Source organism: Eurosta solidaginis, chromosome 5 (genome assembly GCF_040869045.1).
Source record: "Eurosta solidaginis isolate ZX-2024a chromosome 5, ASM4086904v1, whole genome shotgun sequence".
Classification (NCBI taxonomy): Eukaryota; Metazoa; Arthropoda; class Insecta; order Diptera; family Tephritidae; genus Eurosta; species Eurosta solidaginis.
Window position 1 is genome coordinate 180,294,006 of NC_090323.1, and position 24,582 is coordinate 180,318,587.

The 24,582-nt window shown below is 36.9% G+C and overlaps 1 protein-coding gene across 5 annotated transcripts in view; it reads left to right on the forward strand.

The window, feature by feature from the left end:
- The window catches only part of LOC137251613 (RYamide receptor-like), a 60,927-nt gene that overhangs the window by 19,589 nt on the left and 16,756 nt on the right, over positions 1 to 24,582 (forward strand). For all 5 annotated transcript variants that reach the window (XM_067786300.1, XM_067786298.1, XM_067786303.1 and 2 more), the window contains exons 4-6: positions 22,638 to 22,786; positions 23,786 to 23,907; positions 24,029 to 24,255. In XM_067786300.1, the coding sequence (XP_067642401.1) occupies positions 22,638 to 22,786; positions 23,786 to 23,907; positions 24,029 to 24,255 (498 nt within the window). The remainder of the gene's footprint in view (positions 1 to 22,637; positions 22,787 to 23,785; positions 23,908 to 24,028; positions 24,256 to 24,582) is intronic.

Sequence of the window (24,582 nt, forward strand, 5' to 3'; positions counted from 1 at the left end):
TGAATGGTGTTAATGAGTATTTTAAAAGGTAGTGGACCTTAGTTCTATATGTGGACGCCTTTTCCATATAACGCCATATAGGTGGACCAGGGATGGCTCTATAATGTGTTTGTGCGATATGGGTATCAAATTAAAGGTATTTATGAAGGTTTTAAAAGCGAGTGGTGTGAAGGCGTTTTCCAGATATCGACCAAAATGTGGACCAGGGTGATCCAGAAAATCATCTGTCAGGTACTGCTAATTTATTTATATATGCAATTCCACGAACAGTATTCCTGCCATGATTCCAAAGGCTTTTGATTTCGCCCCGCAGAACTTTTCCATTTACTTCTACTTAATATGGTAGGTGTCACACCCATTTTACAAAGTTTTTTTCTAAAGTTATATTTTACGTCAATAAACCAATCCCATTGCCATGTTTCATCCCTTTTTTCGTATTTCGTATAGAATTATGGCATTTTTTAATTTTTCGTAATTTTCGATATCGAAAAATTGGGCGTGGTCATATTTGGATTTCGGCCATTTTTTTAGTAAAGATATATCGATTTTTGTTCAAGTTATCGTGTTAACGGCCGAGCGGAAGGACAGACGGTGGACTGTGTTTAAAAACTGTGCGTGGCTTGAACCGATTTCGCCCATTTTCACAGAAAACAGTTACCGTCATAGAATCATTGCCCCTACCAAATTTCAGAAGGATTGGTGAATTTTTGTTCGACTTATGGCATTAAAACTATTCTAGACAAACTAAATGAAAATGGGCGGAGCCACGCCCATTTTGAAATTTTCTTTTATTTTTGTATTTTGTTGCACCACATCATTACTGGAGTTGAATGTTGATATAATTCACTTATATAAAGTAAATATATTAAATTTTTTGTTAAAATTTGACTTTAAAAAAATTTTTTTTAAAAAGTGGGCGCGTTCTTCATCCAATTTTGCTCATTTTTATTTAGCACTTATATAGTAATAGGAGTAACGTTCCTGCCAAATTTCATCATGATATCTTCAACGACTGCCAATTACAGCTTGCAAAACTTTTAAATTACCTTCTTTTAAAAGTGGACGGTGCCACGCCCATTGTCCAAAAACTTACTACTTTTCTATTCTGCCTCATAAGTTCAACTCATCTACCAAGTTTCGTCGCTTTATCCGTCTTTGACAATGAATTATCGCATTTTTTTGGTTTTTCGAAATTTTCGATATCGAATAAGTAGGCGTGGTTATAGTCCCATGCCGTTCATTTTAAATAGCGATCTGAGATGAGTGCCCAGGAACCTACATACCAAGTTTCATCAAGATACCTCAAAATTTACTCAAGTTATCGTGTTAACGGATAGACGGACGGACGGACGGACATAGCTCAATCAAATTATTTTTCGATCCTGATGATTTTGATATATGGAAGTCTATATCTATCTCGATTCCTTTATACCTGTACAACCACCCGTTACCCAATCAAAGTTAATATACTCTGTGAGCTCTGCTCAACTGAGTATAATAATAGCAAGTAAGGAAGGCTAAGTTCGGGTGTAACCGAACACTACTTACTCAGTTGAGAGCTGCGGAGACAAAGTATGGAAAAATCACAATTTTGTAAAAAGAACCTAGGGTAACCCTGGAATGTGTTTGTATGACATGTATATCAAATGGAAGGTATTAATGAGTATTTTAAGAGGGCGTGGGCCTAAATTCTATAGATGGACGCCTTTTCAAGATATCACCATAAAGAAGGACCAGGGGAGACTCTAGAATTTGTTTGTACGATATGAGTATCAAATAAAAGGTGTTGATGAGTATTTTAAGAGAGCGTGGGCCTTAGTTCTATATGTGGACGCCTTTTCGAGATGTCGCCATAAAGGTGGGCCAGGGGTGATTCTAGAATTTATATTGTACGATATGGCTATCAAATGAAAGGTGTTAATGAGTATTTTAAGAGGGCGTGGGCCTAAGTTCTACAGATGGACGCCTTTTCAAGATATCGCCATAAAGAAGGACCAGGGGAGACTCTAGAATTTGTTTGTACGATATGAGTATCAAATGAAAGGTGTTGATGAGTGTTTTAAGAGAGCGTGGGCCTTAGTTCTATATGTGGACTCCTTTTCGAGATATCGCCATAAAGGTGGACCAGGGGTGATTCTAGAATTTATATTGTACGATATGGCTATCAAATGAAAGGTGTTAATGAGTATTTTAAAAGGGCGTGGGCCTAAGTTCTATAGGTGGACGCCTTTTCGAGATATCGCGATGAAGGTGGACCAGGAGTGATTCTAGAATTTATATTGTACGATATGGCTATCAAATGAAAGGTGTTAATGAGTATTTTAAGAGGGCGTGGGCCTAAGTTCTACGGATGGACGCCTTTTCAAGATATCGCCATAAAGAAGGACCAGGGGAGACTCTAGAATTTGTTTGTACGATATGAGTATCAAATGAAAGGTGTTGATGAGTGTTTTAAGAGAGCGTGGGCCTTAGTTCTATATGTGGACGCCTTTTCGAGATATCGCCATAAAGGTGGACCAGGGGTGATTCTAGAATTTATATTGTACGATATGGCTATCAAACGAAAGGTGTTAATGAGTATTTTAAGAGGGTGTGGGCCTAAGTTCTATAGATGGACGCCTTTTCAAGATATCGCCATAAAGAAGGACCAGGGGAGACTCTAGAATTTGTTTGTACGATATGAGTATCAAATGAAAGGTGTTGATGAGTATTTTAAGAGAGCGTGGGCCTTAGTTCTATATGTGGACGCCTTTTCGAGATATCGCCATAAAGGTGGACCAGGGGTGATTCTAGAATTTATATTGTACGATATGGCTATCAAATGAAAGGTATTAATGAGTATTTTAAGAGGGCGTGGGCCTAAGTTCTACAGATGGACGCCTTTTCAAGATATCGCCATAAAGAAGGACCAGGGGAGACTCTAGAATTTGTTTGTACGATATGAGTATCAAATGAAAGGTGTTGATGAGTGTTTTAAGAGAGCGTGGGCCTTAGTTCTATATGTGGACTCCTTTTCGAGATATCGCCATAAAGGTGGACCAGGGGTGATTCTAGAATTTATATTGTACGATATGGCTATCAAATGAAAGGTGTTAATGAGTATTTTAAAAGGGCGTGGGCCTAAGTTCTATAGGTGGACGCCTTTTCGAGATATCGCGATGAAGGTGGACCAGGGGTGATTCTAGAATTTATATTGTACGATATGGCTATCAAACGAAAGGTGTTAATGAGTATTTTAAGAGGGTGTGGGCCTAAGTTCTATAGATGGACGCCTTTTCAAGATATCGCCATAAAGAAGGACCAGGGGAGACTCTAGAATTTGTTTGTACGATATGAGTATCAAATGAAAGGTGTTGATGAGTGTTTTAAGAGAGCGTGGGCCTTAGTTCTATATGTGGACGCCTTTTCGAGATATCGCCATAAAGGTGGACCAGGGGTGATTCTAGAATTTATATTGTACGATATGGCTATCAAACGAAAGGTGTTAATGAGTATTTTAAGAGGGTGTGGGCCTAAGTTCTATAGATGGACGCCTTTTCAAGATATCGCCATAAAGAAGGACCAGGGGAGACTCTAGAATTTGTTTGTACGATATGAGTATCAAATGAAAGGTGTTGATGAGTATTTTAAGAGAGCGTCGGCCTTAGTTCTATATGTGGACGCCTTTTCGAGATATCGCCATAAAGGTGGACCAGGGGTGATTCTAGAATTTATATTGCACGATATGGGTATCAAATGAAAGGTGTTAATGAGTATTTTAAAAGGGCGTGGGCCTAAGTTCTATAGATGGACGCCTTTTCATGATATCGCCATAAAGAAGGACCAGGGGAGACTCTAGAATTTGTTTGTACGATATGAGTATCAAATGAAAGGTGTTGATGAGTATTTTAAGAGAGCGTGGGCCTTAGTTCTATATGTGGACGCTTTTTCTAGATATCGCCATAAAGGTGGACCAGGGGTGATTCTAGAATTTATATTGTACGATGTGGGTATCAAATGAAAGGTGTTAATGAGTATTTTAAAAGGGCGTGGGCCTAAGTTCTATAGATGGACGCCTTTTCAAGATATCGCCATAAAGAAGGGCCAGGGGAGACTCTAGAATTTGTTTGTACGATATGAGTATCAAATGAAAGGTGTTGATGAGTATTTTAAAAGGGCGTGGGCCTAAGTTCTATAGATGGACGCCTTTTCAAGATATCGCCATAAAGAAGGGCCAGGGGAGACTCTAGAATTTGTTTGTACGATATGAGTATCAAATGAAAGGTGTTGATGAGTGTTTTAAGAGAGCGTGGGCCTTAGTTCTATATGTAGACTCCTTTTCGAGATATCGCCATAAAGGTGGACCAGGGGTGATTCTAGAATTTATATTGTACGATATGGCTATCAAATGAAAGGTGTTAATGAGTATTTTAAAAGGGCGTGGGCCTAAGTTCTATAGGTGGACGCCTTTTCGAGATATCGCGATGAAGGTGGACCAGGGGTGGTTCTAGAATTTATATTGTACGATATGGGTATCAAATGAAAGGTGTTAATGAGTATTTTAAAAGGGCGTGGGCCTAAGTTCTATAGATGGACGCCTTTTCAAGATATCGCCATAAAGAAGGGCCAGGGGAGACTCTAGAATTTGTTTGTACGATATGAGTATCAAATGAAAGGTGTTGATGAGTATTTTAAGAGAGCGTGGGCCTTAGTTCTATATGTGGACTCCTTTTCGAGATATCGCCATAAAGGTGGACCAGGGGTGATTCTAGAATTTATATTGTACGATATGGCTATCAAATGAAAGGTGTTAATGAGTATTTTAAAAGGGCGTGGGCCTAAGTTCTATAGGTGGACGCCTTTTCGAGATATCGCGATGAAGGTGGACCAGGGGTGATTCTAGAATTTATATTGTACGATATGGCTATCAAACGAAAGGTGTTAATGAGTATTTTAAGAGGGTGTGGGCCTAAGTTCTATAGATGGACGCCTTTTCAAGATATCGCCATAAAGAAGGACCAGGGGAGACTCTAGAATTTGTTTGTACGATATGAGTATCAAATGAAAGGTGTTGATGAGTGTTTTAAGAGAGCGTGGGCCTTAGTTCTATATGTGGACGCCTTTTCGAGATATCGCCATAAAGGTGGACCAGGAGTGATTCTAGAATTTATATTGTACGATATGGCTATCAAATGAAAGGTGTTAATGAGTATTTTAAGAGGGCGTGGGCCTAAGTTCTATAGATGGACGCCTTTTCAAGATATCGCCATAAAGCAGGACCAGGGGAGACTCTAGAATTTGTTTGTACGATATGAGTATCAAATGAAAGGTGTTGATGAGTGTTTTAAGAGAGCGTGGGCCTTAGTTCTATATGTGGACGCCTTTTCGAGATATCGCCATAAAGGTGGACCAGGGGTGATTCTAGAATTTATATTGTACGATATGGCTATCAAACGAAAGGTGTTAATGAGTATTTTAAGAGGGTATGGGCCTAAGTTCTACAGATGGACGCCTTTTCAAGATATCGCCATAAAGAAGGACCAGGGGAGACTCTAGAATTTGTTTGTACGATATGAGTATCAAATGAAAGGTGTTGATGAGTATTTTAAGAGAGCGTGGGCCTTAGTTCTATATGTGGACGCCTTTTCGAGATATCGCCATAAAGGTGGACCAGGGGTGATTCTAGAATTTATATTGCACGATATGGGTATCAAATGAAAGGTGTTAATGAGTATTTTAAAAGGGCGTGGGCCTAAGTTCTATAGATGGACGCCTTTTCATGATATCGCCATAAAGAAGGACCAGGGGAGACTCTAGAATTTGTTTGTACGATATGAGTATCAAATGAAAGGTGTTGATGAGTATTTTAAGAGAGCGTGGGCCTTAGTTCTATATGTGGACGCTTTTTCTAGATATCGCCATAAAGGTGGACCAGGGGTGATTCTAGAATTTATATTGTACGATATGGGTATCAAATGAAAGGTGTTAATGAGTATTTTAAAAGGGCGTGGGCCTAAGTTCTATAGATGGACGCCTTTTCAAGATATCGCCATAAAGAAGGGCCAGGGGAGACTCTAGAATTTGTTTGTACGATATGAGTATCAAATGAAAGGTGTTGATGAGTATTTTAAGAGAGCGTGGGCTTTAGTTCTATATATGGAAGCCTTTTCGAGATATCGGCATAAAGGGGGACCAGGGGTGATTCTAGAATTTATATTGTACGATATGGGTATCAAATGAAAGGTGTTAATGAGTATTTTAAAAGGGCGTGGGCCTTAGTTCTATAGGTGAACGCCTTTTCGAGATATCGCCATAAAGGTGGACCAGGGGTGACTCTAGAATTTGTTTGTACGATATGGGTATCAAATGAAAGGTGTTAATGAGTATTTTAAAAGGGCGTGGGCCTTAGTTCTATAGGTGGACGCCTTTTCAAGATATCGCCATAAAGGTGGATCAGGGGTGACTCTAGAATTTGTTTGTACAATATGGGTATCAAGTGAAATGTGTTAACCCATCAAGTCCTGAGCATAGAAAGGCTGGAGCAATTTCAATGAAATTTTCAGTGGTCATATAAATTGGTCCAATTAAGAATAAAAAATCAAAACAATTTGCGGTCCTAACCCATTGGGGTGGTGGAGCACGTTGCGTACACGCAACGTTAGGCCTTAATGATATACAAATTTTTAATTGTAAGTAAATAAAATATGTTTATGTTGAAAGTAAATAAAATATGTTTTAAAAATTTGGGAAAATTTTAAACAACGTGACATCAGAACGGACAAGGCGACAGCTGTTTCGATTAAACCTTGTAAATATCTTCACAGCCTTTTCTCCCGGGAGTGGGATTTGAATCCGCACTCCTACGATGGTTGAATTGTTACAAACGCATTCAGCTACGTTTTGGGATAAAGTTTACAACAACTAAAGCATGACGTGCCTGAATGCGTTTGTAACACTTTGAAGAGATTTACAAGTTATAATCGAAACAGCTGTCGCCTTGTCCATCCTGAAGTCCCGTTGTTTAAATTTTTCCCAAATTATTAAATAAAAATTATAAATTAAAAATTGCTTCAAATAAATGTTTTCATACATTTAAAAGCAATGAGGTCAGTCCCTATTTAATTCATAAAAATATGTTTTAATTGTGATATTTCTCAAAAAATTTTGGATGTAGCCCGATTTCGCATATATTGCATACATATTTGGTTTGATTTGTGCAAGATCTGTAAAAACAGGTAGGTGAACCAAGCGAGGTTTTTTGGAGCAGTGCTGTCAGCTTGTTTGTGTTTAAGCTTCCTTACAGGAGCTTCAAGCAAAGTTTCGGCAACAAAAACTCGAAACATAGCTGTCCCATAATAGGAGCGTTTTCCAGTTTTTTCAACAGACAGTGTATTTTCCTGGCATTCACCATAGCTGAGTTTAGTGCATTTGTTATAAGTGGCCAATACCGTTTTTTTTTTTCCACGAATACGAATTCTGTAATTGCTCATTGCGTTGTCAAAAAGGTCCACACCACACATGTTTCTATTACACTCATGTATGGGAAATGGGATCGATATTGCCGTGTTTTTTCACCATTCTATCATATCGATATACATTATTAGTAGCGCTTTTCTCCAAATGATTGGAAAGAATAGACACCACAGAATTATCATTCCATCATACCGCACTTATTTTATTATTTTTATCGAATGCATCCGCGACGAATTTTCTTGAACTTTTTAATATCTGTAAGTTCTGCACCAACCGCTCGATTTTCAATTCCAGTAACCCATTGTAGTTAGTTGAGACATAAACTTAAAAGATGTAAAAAAGGTTTGGTTTCGCTTACACGTGTCAATGTTTTCAAGAAATTGTAACACAATAGATTGGCCAAGACATAAGTTTGTATCTCTGATAAATTAAGCCCTGGAATAGGGTATAAAAGCAAAACATAGACAAATATTTGGTTTGGATTTCAAAAACATTTTACATGAATGCCTGGCGAATTATGCTATCATTTGTTCATCTAAGCTCGTAAGGGTTTAGTGTTTCTAAAATTTAAGCGGTTACATATTGCACCACCACCGTAGTGGTGTGATGGTAGCGTGATTCGCCTAAGATCCTGGGTTCACACCCCTGGAAAAGCAATATCAAAATCTTAGGAACAAGTTACTTCAATTAGGAGAAAAGTTTACTAAGCGAGGTCGTCCTTCGGCAGTGTTTAGCAAGCAGTGAAAACTCATCTGCCTTGCAGATTCCGTTCGGAGTCGGCATAAAACAGGTAAAAAAAAAGGTTAAAAAAGAGCACGACGAAATTGGAAGAGGGCCGAGCTTCTCATCCACATCTTCTGTGTCACTAACTGCATCTACAGTCTCAGGCGGCAATAAAATCATATGAACCGAAACCGCGTTTTTTATATTATTTACGACTTCATCCTCCTCGTCCCATTCATTAACAATATTTTCTATATCTCTTTTAGATAAATATTTTCTAGAAAACATTTTGCAAAGAAAGAACGTCAAATTTTTCTTAACAGAAAATGTAAATAAACAATATCAGCTGCTCACAAGGCTGAGTGCTGCCGGTTGAAAAATGCATAGCGTTAAGTCCTAACGTTGCATTTGCGCAACGTAAACTTTTGCAATATAAAATTTTGCAAAATTAATTTTCACGTAATTTGCTTAGCCAAAATACTGTTAACAAGGCGATTTTTTTTACTTTTAAATCGAAAGTATTTTTTAATAATTTAACAAAAAGCACCCAAAAAATTGCGGGAATTCAAACGAAAATAAATGTGTATAAATATTTACTAGATTCAAATATAAGTATAACACATTTTACATAAGTTCAATTTTATTAAATTTTAGTCGTTTTTTCGTAAAATTTTCTCAAAATCTGTGTAATATATGCGAAGCCGCAAACGTTGCGCAGACGCAACGTGCCGGGCTTAATGGGTTAATGAGTATTTTAAAAGGGAGTGGGCCTTAGTTCTATAGGTGGACGCCTTTTCAAGATATCGCCATAAAGGTGGATCAGGGGTGACTCTAGAATTTGTTTTAAAAGGTAGTGGTGGTAGTTGTAAATGTGAAGGCGTTTTCGAGATATCGACCAAAATGTGGACCAGGGTGATCCAGAACATCATCTGTCGGGTACCGCTAATTTATTTATATATGTAATACCACGAACAGTATTCCTTTCAAGATTCCAAGGGCTTTTGATTTCACCCTGCAAAAGTTTTTCATTTTCTTCTACTTAATATGATAGGTGTCACACCCATTTTACCAAGTTTTTTTCTAAAGTTATATTTTGCGTCAATAGACCAATACAATTACCATGTTTTATCCCTTTTTCGTATTTGGTATATAATTATAGCATTTTTTTCATTTTTCCTAATTTTCGATATCTAAAAAGTGGGCGTGGTCATAGTCGGATTTCGACCATTTTTTACACCAATACAAAGTGAGTTCAGATAAGTACGTGAACTGAATTTAGTAAAGATATATCGATTTTTGCTCAAGTTATCGTGTTAACGGCAGAGCGGTAGGACAGACGGCCGACTGTGTATAAAAACTGGTCGTGGCTTCAACCGATTTCGCCCATTTTCACAGAAAACAGTTATCGTCCTAGAATCTAAGCCTCTACCAAATTTCACAAGGATTGGTAAATTTTTGTTCGACTTATGGCATTAAAAGTATCCTAGACAAATTAAATGAAAAAGGGCGGAGCCACGCCCATTTTGAAATTTTCTTTTATTTTTGTATTTTGTTGCAACATGTCATTACTGGAGTTGAATGTTGACATAATTTACTTATATACTGTAAAGATATTAACTTTTCTTTTAAAATTTGAATTAAAAAAATTTTTTTTAAAAAGTGGGCGTGATCGTTCTCCGATTTTGCTAATTTTTATTAAGCAGATATATAGTAATAAGAGTAACGTTCCTGCCAAATTTCATCATGATATCTTCAACGCCTGCCAAATTACAGCTTGCAAAACTTCTAAATTACCTTCTTTTAAAAGGGGGAGGTGCCACGCCCATTGTCCAAAATTTTACTAGTTTTCTATTCTGCGTCATAAGTTAAACTCACCTACCAAGTTTCATCCCTCAATCCGTATCTGGTAATGAATTATCGCACTTTTTCAATTTTTCGAAATTTTCGAAATCGAAAAAGTGGGCGTGGTTATTGTCCGATATCGTTCATTTTAAATAGCGATCTGAGATGAGCGCCCGGGAACCTACATACCAAATTTCATCAAGATACCTCAAAATTTACTCAAGTTATCGTGTTAACGGACGGACCGTCCGGACCGGACCGACGGACATGGCTCAATCGAATTTTTTTTCGATACTGATGATTTTGATATATGGAAGTCTATATCTATCTCGATTTCTTTACACCTGTACAACCAACCGTTATCTAATCAAAGTTAATATACTCTGTGAGCTCTGCTCAACTGAGTATAAAAAATACATTCGATTAAAAATAATTTTAAGCCGACCATACGTAATCCTTTTCATTTCCTTTTGAACACAACTCTTTTGTTGGCATTATGCTGTTTATAGTTTTAAAATCTAAATTGTTTCTTAGCTTCGTTTTAATTAAAGCTAAGTCGGAAAACTTTCTTTCTGCCACCGCTGAACTATGTGGCGATGACAATAACTTCATTAAAAATTGCGTAAGATTAAACAGGTCTCTCCCAATCCCGTTCTTTTAACATGCAACTTTTTCCCAAACAAACCTATAATAACTAGCGATGACAAGAATTCGTCAAAATAGATATTTAAATATTTGCGATAACGAATATCTATAGATGGCAGTGTCGCCGCTTTACATAGAGGCTACACCATTGAATTTTAAATCAAATTTCCCTTAATATATCAAAATCATCCTACATGTTACTTGTTGCAAAATAAAGCTCGAAAATATAATTTATAAGTATCAAAGTGGACAGTTTAAACGGTAACCAAAATAGACGAGCGGTAACCACGTAACCAAACGAAATTTCGGTAACCAAATTTGGTTCATTTAACATTAGTGAGTTCAGAATTTTGTGTATGTTATGTTGGAAACATTATTATAGCAAATGAAAGCTATGCATCGTGAACAACTTTTTATAAGCTTTTATTTAGTTTCACTTTTGTTGTCTGTAATGGAATCTTGCAAGTTAAATTTGATACACTTTCCGGTGTCCGATTGAGCTGAAATTTTGCACACATGTATAACTCCGATGACAATGCAATATAACTTTGTTAGAATTCGATAAATTAATCGATAACAGAGTTATCGGTAAAGATTTGTATTTACTTTGGCATAACAGCCTAAGTCCCATACAAACCCGCTGGTACCTATCCGTGGATTGTGATATTTGGACGTGGTAAATCACGCGTATCACGCGTGGTGAATCTCAACGCTTACGAAAAACGGAGACACAAACCTCTGTTGTATTTCTGTGTATAACCAACATAGCTGAATTTTTAAGGCTGTTTAACTCTGTAATCTTTTCTGTAATTTATTTTGCTTTTGGAAAAATTACCTATTTGAAAAAAACTGGCAGAAAAATATTGGCATAACAGCTTAAGTTAAATCAAGAATGGAAAAACTTGGAAAATTTGAGCAGATGTGGCAATTACGCGTGCCCGTTGAACGAAATATTGACAATCTGTTGATAATCGCTAGGAAATTAGCGACATTTCATCAACTTAGCAGCACTTTAGCAATACTACTGTTATTATTTGGCCGCTCAAACACACCCATATTAATTGTGCATTAAATTTAAAATATACAACTCAAAAATGACTCCGGTTGTTATGTCCGCAGCATTTATTTGGTGCAAATACAACATAATAATTTACACGGCCAAAGCCATAATAATTTGCACGGGTCATCAATTCTTTCTCTGATTCAAAAGCTGAACTACCAGCGCTACCGCCATTAGCTCAGTGTCATCATTGCCAGTAGCTCCAATAACACCAAACTCGTGCCTGACACACAAAAGTCGTTTCACTCAATAGCGCAAGTGAAATGTACTACGCACTCACTACTAAGTAACGTCAAATATTCGATTGGAGTCATTTCGTCAATGAGCTACCATTGAGCTGGCACCGCATTGGCGCTGGCGCCATGCAATTTACATCACTAAAATTGCACGAATGTCCAGGCTCATGACTTTTTTAATCCAGATGGTGAAAACGAAGACTCAAAGGAATGCAACCTTGCAAACAACAGCCGCCATTTTCAAAGTGTAAAAATTCTGTGATACAACATACGCTAACGTTGTTAGGCTGTCATCGGTAAGTGTTGCATACTTTTCTGCGCACTTGATTTTGTTTTACAGATTTTTGGCGATGGAATTTTAGCTAAGCGAAAGTGGAATTTTATTTTAAAACAGATTTAACCCACAGATGAGAGATCTGCAATAAGTAGTTGTAAACTGAACGCGGCATAGGCAAAGTTAAGTTATTTAACACTGTTTGACATAATTTTATATGTGCTCTCTGTCAAAAATGCTTCAACTAACTAAGTCACATTTTATTTCGATTATGAATATGCCCCAATATATTCGGATTATGATATAATAAAATTAAAGAAAAAAATAAAATTAAAGAAAAAAAACTTTTTTAAAAATAAGCTTTTATTATTGGCTAATAAAATTAACTAAAAAGTAAGTTGGTGCATTAAAAGAAATGGATAGAATGAGAAACGTTAAAAATAACTAAGTAAAGATTACGTAACTAATTTAAACAATATTTTACCCTACTAAAAATTTAAAAAAATTCCTATTTAAATTAAATTTAAGAAAAAGGCTTTTCTAAGAACAAACTTCTATTACTTGTTAATAAAACGAACTAAAAAGTAAAAAATAAAATTAAAGAAAAAAAACTTTTTTAAAAATAAGCTTTTATTATTGGTTAATAAAATTAACTAAAAAGTAAACAATAAATTGACTCTAAAGAAATATAACACTTTACAAGTTCATTGTAAGCTTTAACGATAATTAGGCTTTTTCGTCTGCGACAAAATAATTCTATATTGTACATAATTATATATTTTTAACATTAAAACTTTACACCTAAATTATTAAACCTTACAGTTTATATCACAGTCCTAATTGTTCTAATAAAAGCGTGTTACATTGCGATAGCAAGAAAAGGAGATCCTAAATGTTCTTAATTATACCATCAAAATTCAACACGTTTTTAATAATTTAGGTGTAACGTTTTAATGTTAAAAATATATAATTATGTACAATATAGAATTCTTTTGTCGCAGACGAAAAAGCCTAATTATCGTTAAAGCTTACAATGAACTTATAAAGTGTTATATTTCTTTAGAGTCAATTTATTGTTTACTTTTTAGTTAATTTTATTAACCAATAATAAAAGCTTATTTTTAAAAAAGTTTTTTTTCTTTAATTTTATTTCATTTTTAATTTTCTCTCTGCATATTTTGTTTTGTTTTGACAGTTATTGATTTTCTATTCAAAAATGAAAAATGGCTGGGTTTCCGGTCTTTCTTTGTTATTCTGAAATCGCAAAGGCTTTTAACTACAAGTACAAAAAATGTGCTAGGCTGTTGATGCCCTCATGGCCAAGGTGTTTTGGCATCGGATAGATTTTCCACCTGGAACTATTGATATTGAAGGCTTGGCCTTTTCAATGGCTTTTTTAACCTCTGTTGGAGTAACGATGAGGTGCGACGCGAAATGCTTGTGCTTATGTGCCCGTTAATTTGGACGATATCTAGCATTGTGAACTGAAGTATGCATTGCAAGTTGGCTACAGGAAGCCCTCGCGCATTTTCTCGAGTCCAACAGACGAAATTCTACTCGAATAAATTATTTAAATACTAACTATTATGAATAGCACCAAAAATTTCAATGAACTAGATTATTTGCTGACTTTGGCTTTTGACTGCAGGGATGCCGTACAATTTTCAATGCAATGATGCTAGACCATTTGCACAAAATCCTAAACTCCCCAATTGTGTATTTAAAGATTATCTTCCAGGCCAGTAATAAATAATCGAAATTTTCGAATATTCGAAAAAGATAAAAGAAGGCTCATATAAAACAATAATCGTTATCCCTATCTCTTTCACTCTCGCTTATAGTTTCACTTTTCAAGTAACATTTTTAAACAAGAAAGGTATAAGAACCAATTACCCTTGAAGTTCGATGTATAAACATGCCGATCTAAGTATGAAAAATTACATTTTGCAATTAACTATAACTCGCTCATTAGTTAAAGTTAAATCCTGAAAAATATAAACAATATTAAAGTGTACATCCAGGCAAAATAATTTATAACTTGTAGATAACACACCTATAACACTTCAATAACAGAAAATGTTTCGATAACTCACCGATAACAAATCGACAAACCGATAACTCGTCGATATTGAATCGATAACAAGTCAATAAGGTGTTGATTACAAACCAGCCACTAACTCTTCGATAACAAATCAGCAACACTCCAATATCAAATCGAAAGATTTTAGAGAGCTGGTGGCCGATAACATGCCGATACCTTGTCGCTAACAAATCGGTCACACTCTGATAACAAATCGATAACTTTTCGATAACAATGCTTGGTGGTTGATAACACATCTTTAACTTGTCGATAACTAATTGGTAATACTCCGAAAACAAATCGATACATTTTCGATAACGATAGTTGGTGGTCAATATAGCGCTCTTAAATTTGAGTTTTGCTCTTTATCAATTGGAGAGTCGCTTTTGCCGACACTGTAGGCGATTCTGCACATTCCACATATAGACCTGGTGCATAGCGTTAACAGCTGAAACGAGGTTCAATGCCTCGGGTCACCTTGAGCGCTGAGTGTATGGCCATAGTAGTATAGTGTCATCAATTATAGGACGAACAGACCACCTGATTTCGCATCTGCGCTTCAAAGGATCTCATGGAGCCACAATGGAACTGGATGATTTAAATGGCTTAAACTGCAACGGCGTCAGCTTTTTAATTGACAACCAAGCAGCAGTCAAAGCAGTACTGTACCCTAAGTCACTTAAAATGGCGTTAAATTCGTTAAGATCAAATCCAAATGAGTCCAAAATACTTATCTTAAGTAACAAAAAAAAACATTATATATTGGAATATTACAAACAGTTCACTATGTCAGTTTCAGTAAACATGTAGATACATACATTCTTGTTTGTCATGGAAGCATTTTCACGAAGTAACATAACATCGCATAACATAGTATAAACAGTCCATGAAAAAAATCGAGATAGCGAGAAACATACAACTATATTGGGTGCCAACACATATGGGAATACATGGGAGTGAAAAAGCGGATGAACTAACTAAAAAGGGCGGATCCCTCAAAGCTTGTTCCATAGACGTCGCAGTTAGATTGACTGAGATTAAGAAAAGCTGAGAGTTCCACATGATCGACCAAACAGGAAGGCGTGGGCACAAGCAAGGGCTGTAAAGGTCTTGCAAAAAAAGTTGCTTCTATTATTACAAAGAAAGAAATTTAGACTAATGATGGTTTTTCTGTTTGGACACTGCCTTCTAGCGTCACACGCCTTTAAATAAAGCTTGTGATAGCAGATGTAGGAATTGCGGTTTGCAGAAGGAAACAATCGAGCCTGTTACAAGTGGCATAGGTCCTAGAAAGTTTTTAGTATTTTCCAAGAGAACGTAGTTATTTTATAAGGTCATGGTTTTTGATAGGCTTTTTCAACCAGTTCAACCTTACCTAACCTGACCTAATCTATCTGCGCATTACTTTTAGAGTATATGCAAATATGCATGTACACGTCTTGCCCCGTTGCTTGTTAAGAAACGACTAGCTCACTATCTCAACGATGACTATACTCTAACAAGTGCAGACACAGCTTCAATTTTGGTGTACACTGTCATATGTACTCCGCATTTAATCTAGCAGGTGTGCTATCAATGCACTTGCGAAAAGCACTAAGTTCTTTATTTGGGAGGCCCTTGCTTACAGTTGATAAGTAAAAAACTCTTCAAGATAAAAAACTCGCTCTCTATAAATATTTTATTTTTCTTCTCCTTATTCATTTTACCTCGTCCATCTTTTCGGTTGAAACTATACTTGAAACATTTGATAGAATATATCCCTGCCGGATTTCTGGGTCTTTTCTTACACCAACGGAGCATACTGAAGGTAATTCAATGCTGAGCGTTGTAAGATTTTTGTAGATGGGGTTACGATTAACCCTCCGATAGGTTGTGGCGTCTGGCCAGACGGGAAGGCTTTATTTTCTTGAACCACCCGATCATGAAAAGCTTTAGTGACTTTTTAAGCTTAGTCTTTTTTATAAGCTTTTATTTAGTTTCACTTTTGTTGTCTGTAATGGAATCTTGCAAGTTAAATTTGATACACTTCCCGGTGTCCGATTGAGCTGAAATTTTGCACACATGTACAACTCCGATGACAATGCAATATCACTTTGTTAGAATTCGATAAATTAATCGATAACAGAGTTATCGGTAAAGATTTGTGTTTACTTTGGCATAACAGCCTAAGTCCCATACAAACCCGCCGGTACCTATCCGTGGATTGTGATATTTGGACGTGGTGAATCACGCGTATCACGCGTGGCGAATCTCAACGCTTGCGAAAAACGGAGACACAACCCTCTGTTGTATTTCTGTGTATAACCAACATAGCTGAATTTTTAAGGCTGTTTAACTCTGTAATCTTTTCTGTAATTTATTTTGCTTTTGGAAAAATTACCTATTTGAAAAAAACTGGCAGAAAAATATTGGCATAACAGCTTAAGTTAAATCAAGAATGAAAAAACTTGGAAAATTTGAGCAGATGTGGCAATTACACGTGCACGTTGAACGAAATATTGACAATCTATTGATAATCGCTAGGAAATTAGCGACATTCCATCAACTTAGCAGCACTTTAGCAATACTACTGTTATTATTTGGCCCCTCAAACACACCCATATTAATTGTGCATTAAATTTAAAATATACAACTCAAAAATGACTCCGGTTGTTATGTCCGCAGCATTTATTTGGTGCAAATACAACATAATAATTTACACGGCCAAAGCCATAATAATTTGCACGGGTCATCAATTCTTTCTCTGATTCAAAAGCTGAACTACCAGCGCTACCGCCATTAGCTCAGTGTCATCATTGCCAGTAGCGCCAATAACACCAAACACGTGCCTGACACACAAAAGTCGTTTCACTCAATAGCGCAAGTGAAATGTACTACGCACTCACTACTAAGTAACGTCAAATATTCGATTGGAGTCATTTCGTCAATGAGCTACCATTGAGCTGGCACCGCATTGGCGCTGGCGCCATGCAATTTACATCACTAAAATTGCACGAATGTCCAGGCTCATGACTTTGTTAATCCAGATGGTGAAAACGAAGACTCAAAGGAATGCAACCTTGCAAACAACAGCCGCCATTTTCAAAGTGTAAAAATTCTGTGATACAACATACGCTAACGCTGTTAGGCTGTTATCGGTAAGTGTTGCATACTTTTCTGCGCACTTGATTTTGTTTTACAGATTTTTGGCGATGGAATTTTAGCTAAGCGAAAGTAGAATTTTATTTTAAAACAGATTTAACCCACAGATGAGAGATCTGCAATAAGTAGTTGTAAACTGAACGCGGCATAGGCAAAGTTAAGTTATTTAACACTGTTTGACATAATTTTATATGTGCTCTCTGTCAAAAATGCTTCAACTAACTAAGTCACATTTTATTTCGATTATGAATATGCCCCAATATATTCGGATTATGATATAATAAAATTAAAGAAAAAAATAAAATTAAAGAAAAAAAACTTTTTTAAAAATAAGCTTTTATTATTGGCTAATAAAATTAACTAAAAAGTAAACAATAAATTGACTCTAAAGAAATATAACACTTTACAAGTTCATTGTAAGCTTTAACGATAATTAGGCTTTTTCGTCTGCGACAAAAGAATTCTATATTGTACATAATTATATATTTTTAACATTAAAACTTTACACCTAAATTATTAAACCTTACAGTTTATATCACAGTCCTAATTGTTCTAATAAAAGCGTGTTACATTGCGATAGCAAGAAAAGGAGATCCTAAATGTTCTTAATTATACCATCAAAATTCAACACGTTTTTAATAATTTAGGTGTAACGTTTTAATGTTAAAAATATATAATTATGTACAATATAGAATTCTTTTGTCGCAGACGAAAAAGCCTAATTATCGTTAAAGCTTACAATGAACTTATAAAGTGTTATATTTCTTTAGAGTCAATTTATTGTTTACTTTTTAGTTAATTTTATTAACCAATAATAAAAGCTTATTTTTAAAAAAGTTTTTTTTCTTTAATTTTATTTAGGTTAAGTCTTTATAATAATTCCGAAATCGATATTTGTTTCTTTTTATTTTTTCTGTTTCTTTGTACCAAAGTAGATTATGCCACATTTTAGCGTTGTCGTCTGGATAGACGAACATATTTTTATGCCTATAAAACCTCATAGATCGAATTCATTGCAAAATTTATCAATAAAAATTCAAACATATCACAGTGTGCGCCGAGCTTTCTTCAAAATTAAAATAAAAATTTAAATATTTCTGGATAAAGTTCAAAGTGTAAAATTTCGTTTGGTCAGACGACAACGCTAAGATGTGTTGAATTTATTCACCGCTAATCGAAGGGTTAAGCACATCAGTTAACGTATGTGATTATTCGTTTGACAGAGTAAGGAAATGCTCGAGCCAAGAGAAAAGAGACGATTTGGGACTTGAATTTATTTTGAATTCCTTATCGGAATTAATTATTGCAATAAAAAATGTAGGTCCTCATTGCTTGCAAAACGACGAAAGTTATCAAAAAAATGTTCGCCAATCACCAAACAAATTTATTTAGATTTATTGCAGACTATTCTTTTTTACACCAATAAGCCAACGAGTAATCTGTCAGCACTTAGGACTTGGCAGCCGCCGTGGTGTGGTGGTTGTTGTTTTTGTTGTTGTTGTTGTTGTAGCAGTGCTTCGCCACGTCCAATAGGTGCGACCCATCACAAATTTTCATCAATATCCTCTAACGGAAGTCCAAGGAAACTTGCTGTTTCAACAGGGGTGGACCATAATGTGAGGGGTGGTACAGGCGTTGGTTCCACATTACAATCGAAGAGATGGTTGATGTCATGTGGGGAAACATTGCAAGCAGGGCATACATTTTGTATATCGGGGTTGATTCTGGATACGTAAGAGTTTAACCTGTTATAGTTTCCAGATCGAAGTTGCGCTAGAGTGACTTGCGTTTCCACGGGGAGTATGCTTTCCCCTTCCACAAGTTTTGGGAACTGTTCTTTAAGTACTGGATTCACCGGGAAAGTCCTGGCATAAAGGTCCGACCCCTGTTTGTGGAGTTCACTGAGGACCTGCTTGTGTGTTTTTTGCTTCATACGGCTGAGTTGTTAGGTGCTGTATTTCCTCATAATGCTTACGGGGATGACTCCTTAAGCCCCTGGGCGGTGCTGGCTCATCAATCAGATGTCTGTTGGGATGCACAGGTTTCTGGGTATTCAACAGGAACTGTTTGGTTAGCATCTCATTTCTCTCCCTGATGGGGAGTATTCTCGCCTCATTATAAAGATGGTGTTCTGGGGACACAAGAAGACAGCAGGTGGCGGTTCTGTGAGCAGTATTTTGGCACGCCTGTAGTTTCTTCCAGTGAGTAGTTTTTAGGCTTGGCGACCATATAGGGGACGCGTAACATGCAGTCGGCTGGCCAATTGCTTTGTAAGTGGTAATGAGGGTTTCTTTGTCTTTTCCCTAAGTACTGCCAGCAAGAGATTTGAGGATTTTTTACGGCTCTGGATTTTCGGCACAATTGCTGCTGCAGGCTCACCAAAATGTAATCCTGATCAAACGTCACACCCAACATTTTGGGGTGTCGGCAGCGAAGGGCCATCGACGTGGACGTTCAAAAGGGTGGACATTTGGGGCGTCCATCTTGTAAAAAAGGTCGCGGAGGATTTAGTCGGTGATAATGCCAGGTTTCGCGAGTCAAAAAATCTGGAGAGATCAGGGAGGTAGCCGTTTATTCTGTTGCAAAGCCCATTCATCTGTGGGTCTGGGCCTGTGGCCGTTATTGTGCAGTCATTGGCGTAGAAAACGATAGTAACTCCTTCTGGTGGCGAAGGTAGCTTTGATATGTAGAAGCTAAAGAAGAGTGGGCATAGGAAACCATCCTGTGACACACCTTGTTTAATTCTTCTTGGTTTTGAAGGTTCGTTTCTAAATTGCACCGATGCCTGCCGACCACCAAGATAATTAGCGGTCCACCTTTTAAGACATGGGGGAAGGGTAGACTCTTACAGGTCTTCCATGATTGACCGTATCAAAGGCTTTTGGTAGGTCTAGCTCAACGAGTGCTGTTCTATGGTGGGGGTTTTGATTTCAACCTCACTTTATCTGAGTGCTAATGGCGTTTAGCGCGGTGATGGTGCTATGGAGTCTTCTAAAGGCATGCTGATGACAGGCTAGCTGCAAATTTGCTTTGAAGTAGGGGAGCAAAATTGCTTCAGGCGTCTTGACTACTGGCGATAGGAGAGATAGCGGGCGATATGACTCTCCTATGTTAGCTGGTTTCCCGGGCTTCAGGCGGGACAACCTTGGCCATTTTCTATATTTCGGGAATAACAAAGGTGGAAAGAGACAGGCTGAGGACATGCTATAAATATTTGAAACCCTCTTTCCGTTTAAGCATCGGTATGGCTATGCCGTCTGGGCCCACCTCTTTGAATGGTTTAGCATGGCCGATGGCATCCGATGGCATCCTCTTTGGCGGTTATGGTAATTGGAGGCGCGCTGAATTTGTATTTATATGCGTATCTGTTGACCCTCCGGCTATTTTTGTCGACCGTGGAATGCATTATATATTGTCGGCAGAAAGCGCTCTCGCATTTTTTCGTATCCGACAGCACTTTATCGCCAAAGGCGATGGAAATTTTGTCATTGTGCTTAGACGGATTCGATAGGGGCTTTACGGTGGACCAAAGCTGACCTACACCGGCAGAGTGGTTACAACCGCTTAGGCACTTGTCCCATTTCGCCCGCTTGTGTTCATCCACAAGCAATCTGATGCGTTGGTTTATATCCCTTATTTGGGGGTCGCCGGGATAGAGCTGCCTTATAAGCTCACGTTCTTTCGCTAAATTTGGTACCTCCGCCGGAAAGTGAGGCCAAATTTTGGCAATTCCACCGGCGGGAATGAAGCGAGCCGAGGCGGTAGCGTGCTCCACCTACCACACCGAAGATCCTCGGTTCACGCCCCGGGCAAAGCAACATCAAAATTTTAGAAACAAATTTTTCAATTAGAATAACATTTTTCTAAGCGGGGCACCCCTCGGCAGTGTTTGGCAAGCACTTCGAGTATGTTTCTGGTATGAAAAGCTTTTCAGTAACAACTTATCTGCTTTGCATATGCCCTTCGGAGTCGGCATTAAACAAGTAGGTCCCGTCCCGCCAATTTGTAGGAAAAACTAAAAATTGGAAGAGAAGCTCGGCCTAAAACCTCGTCGGAGGTTATCCCGCCTTACATTTATTATGCCATTCATGAAAATTAATTGGTATATTAACTTTGGCACGAATCTCAAAATTATAATTCCTTAAAGGAAAATGGATAGACCCACCATTATGTAAACCGAAATAATCAGGATGAAGAGCTGAGTTGATTTAGCCATGGCCGTCTGTCCGTCTGTCTGGGAAGTAGACCAGAGACGGACTGGGACTGGAATTAGGACTAGGACTGGGACTGAGACTCGGAGTGGTACTGGGACTCGGAATGGGACTGGAACAAAATAGATACCACCCTCTAGGACTGGGAATAAGGGATGAAAAAGAATGAGAAGAACTTGAGAGAAGAGAAAAGAGGGAAGGAGAAGGAGACTGAGAAAAAGATAGAGTGAGACGAAGATAGAGATATATGAAACGAAAAAGACGGAGGGTTGAGTGGATAAAAGGATTACGAAAAAGTGAAGAGGGGTAGGGCAGAGTTAGAAGGAAAAAGCTTATTAAAATGTATGCAGATAGACCAAATTTAGGGCAGAACAATGACTGCGGGTCTGCTAGTATATATATATATTTTCGCAATTTTAACCCCATTTTAACATCTAGAAGCTTCAAATTTTACCAAATGCTTACGTATATAGCATGTATTTTTGTCTACAAAAATCATAGAGATCGGTGGTATATATATTATATACCCCATATAAACTGTAATTTTTGCCCCTTTTTTACGTCTAGAAGCTTCAAATTTCAACAAATTTCATCAAATACTTACGCTTACGACATACATTGTTAAAGTGCGCAATTCGTAGTCTTAGTTTTGACATGCAGACCACAAAAAACGTGAAACTTTGCATCCTCACACAAAGTACCTACCTATTTTGTTTATTTTATATTTATCTTAAAAATCGCTTAGGTATGCACATCTGTTCACTGTATATCTTTTATCTTATACAGCTGATTATTTGGAGGTTAGGAATGGGATAAGTTTATTGTTCATCCCCATTCATGAAAGGTATGAAGGTATGTCCCGTCCTTACTTCTTTTTATTTTTACTTAGGACCCAAGAATGCATAACATAGTTGTTTCCATTAATCGATTTCTTGACTTAATGCATCTTATTGTCATTTAATTTGTGTTTCAGTTTCAGGCTGCCCTTCTGCAACGTTGGAATTTGCCATGGTTTATGTGTGGCTTTTGCCCTTTTGTGCAAGCTTTAACGGTAAATGTGTCCGTATTCACGCTAACTGCCATTGCAATAGATAGACATCGTGCCATTATTAATCCACTCAGGTAAGGTTATCATTTTCGTGATTATTTCGGATTTATACCAGCGTACTTTCGAAATTATTTGAAGAAGTTTGGGATTTTTTCTGTACTTTTTTTATTTTTTCTGTGCCATCTTTGGAGCATATCGGGATTGCCTTCGGCACCCTTTCGGGATTATTATGGACTGTCTGTGTACCAGACAGGAACTGCTTTTCGCATATTTTTGAGATTATTTAGAATTATGTATGGTATTATATCCGCAATTTTTCGGGATTGTAAGCGGGATGACATTGTGACTAGTTCTGGACAATTTCGAAATTGGATTTACTCATATCGAAACTGGTCTGGGATCATTTCGAAACTGTCTTCTTATCATCACGGCATGTTTTTGATATAAGTTTTAAATCATTCAAGAAATCATTTCAGTTGTTTTTTGTTTCATAGTAAGCGAACTTAGTTTAAGCTTAGCTTTACCAACTACTGACAAACCGAGCCTTAATATGCTAACAAGTGTTGAATTGCAATTACGTTTTATTGTTCAGTCGAACGAAAAAAAAGTCTTTTGCTTTTGTGCTGATCTTAAATTGTTGCAATGATTATGGCCATTTATCTCGAAATGTTCATAAGATCAAATGGAAATTTTATGAATGCCTATAAAGGCGAACTAGGAAAGGCCATAAAGTCAATTAACCTTATGAATATTGGAAAAGGACTTAAGTCCAATTGATCATATGACAACTCAAAGTCGGTATAACGTCAACTGACCTTTTGGTATTTGATATTATGTCATTCGCCACCGAATTTGAACAATTTCTGAAAATGCTAAATGTAGGCCAGTAGTTGAGTAGAATATGCAAGCCTAGGTTCTTAAAGAGAGAAAAACTGTTCACTTCCGTTGATTTTTTGCAACGTGATTGACAAAAGAATTCGGGTTTTATACAACCAATGCGCTGAGTTGAAATTATGTTTGCTTTAATTTTCTCTCTACCATTTCCACATTAATTTATTTTCCATCATTTTAAGAGCGCGCCCAACAAAATTAATGTCCAAATTAATACTAATTGGTATTTGGTTCGTGGCATTCATTTTTGCAACACCATGCGCCATCGCTTTTCGTGTTGAAGTGCAGTATGAACGTTACAGAGGTACATGAATAATAACACCATTTGTTTATTTACGTTCAGATTTCCAACTAACCGTTTTAATTATTTTAAATTTACACTTTTCTACTCGTATATTTCTTGATTTGTTCACTCTTTTCTCCAGAAAATGATACAATTTTCAATGTAACACGACCATTTTGCATGAATAAAAATCTCACTGAGCAACAATTACAAACATACCGTTATATGTTGGTGTTTATGCAGTATTTTGTACCGTTTTGCGTCATAAGTTTTGTTTACATACAAATGGCTGTTAAATTGTGGGGCACTCATGCCCCAGGCAATGCACAAAGTACGCGTGATATCACATTGATGCGCAATAAAAAGAAAGTAAGTATGTTCGCTTTTAAGAAAAATTTAATATATTTTGTTTTTTTTTTTTCAGCTATTTGAATATTGTATTTCATTTCACTAAGTGCTTAGTGTAGTATGTTAGATATTTTTTTTATCATTCATTGACACATATGGGAGCTGTGAACGAAATAATTTCTGATAGTTATGGCAAAATCATTTGTGATTGATAAATCTTAGTGAGTTCTATAACTTCCACCTTCCATCCATTTTTTTGTCCTAAAGATCTCTCTGTTCTGCAATAAGTATGTCCGCGCAGCTTTTTCTTAGCTGACTCGAGGCATATCTGTACAGAGTCAGAGCACA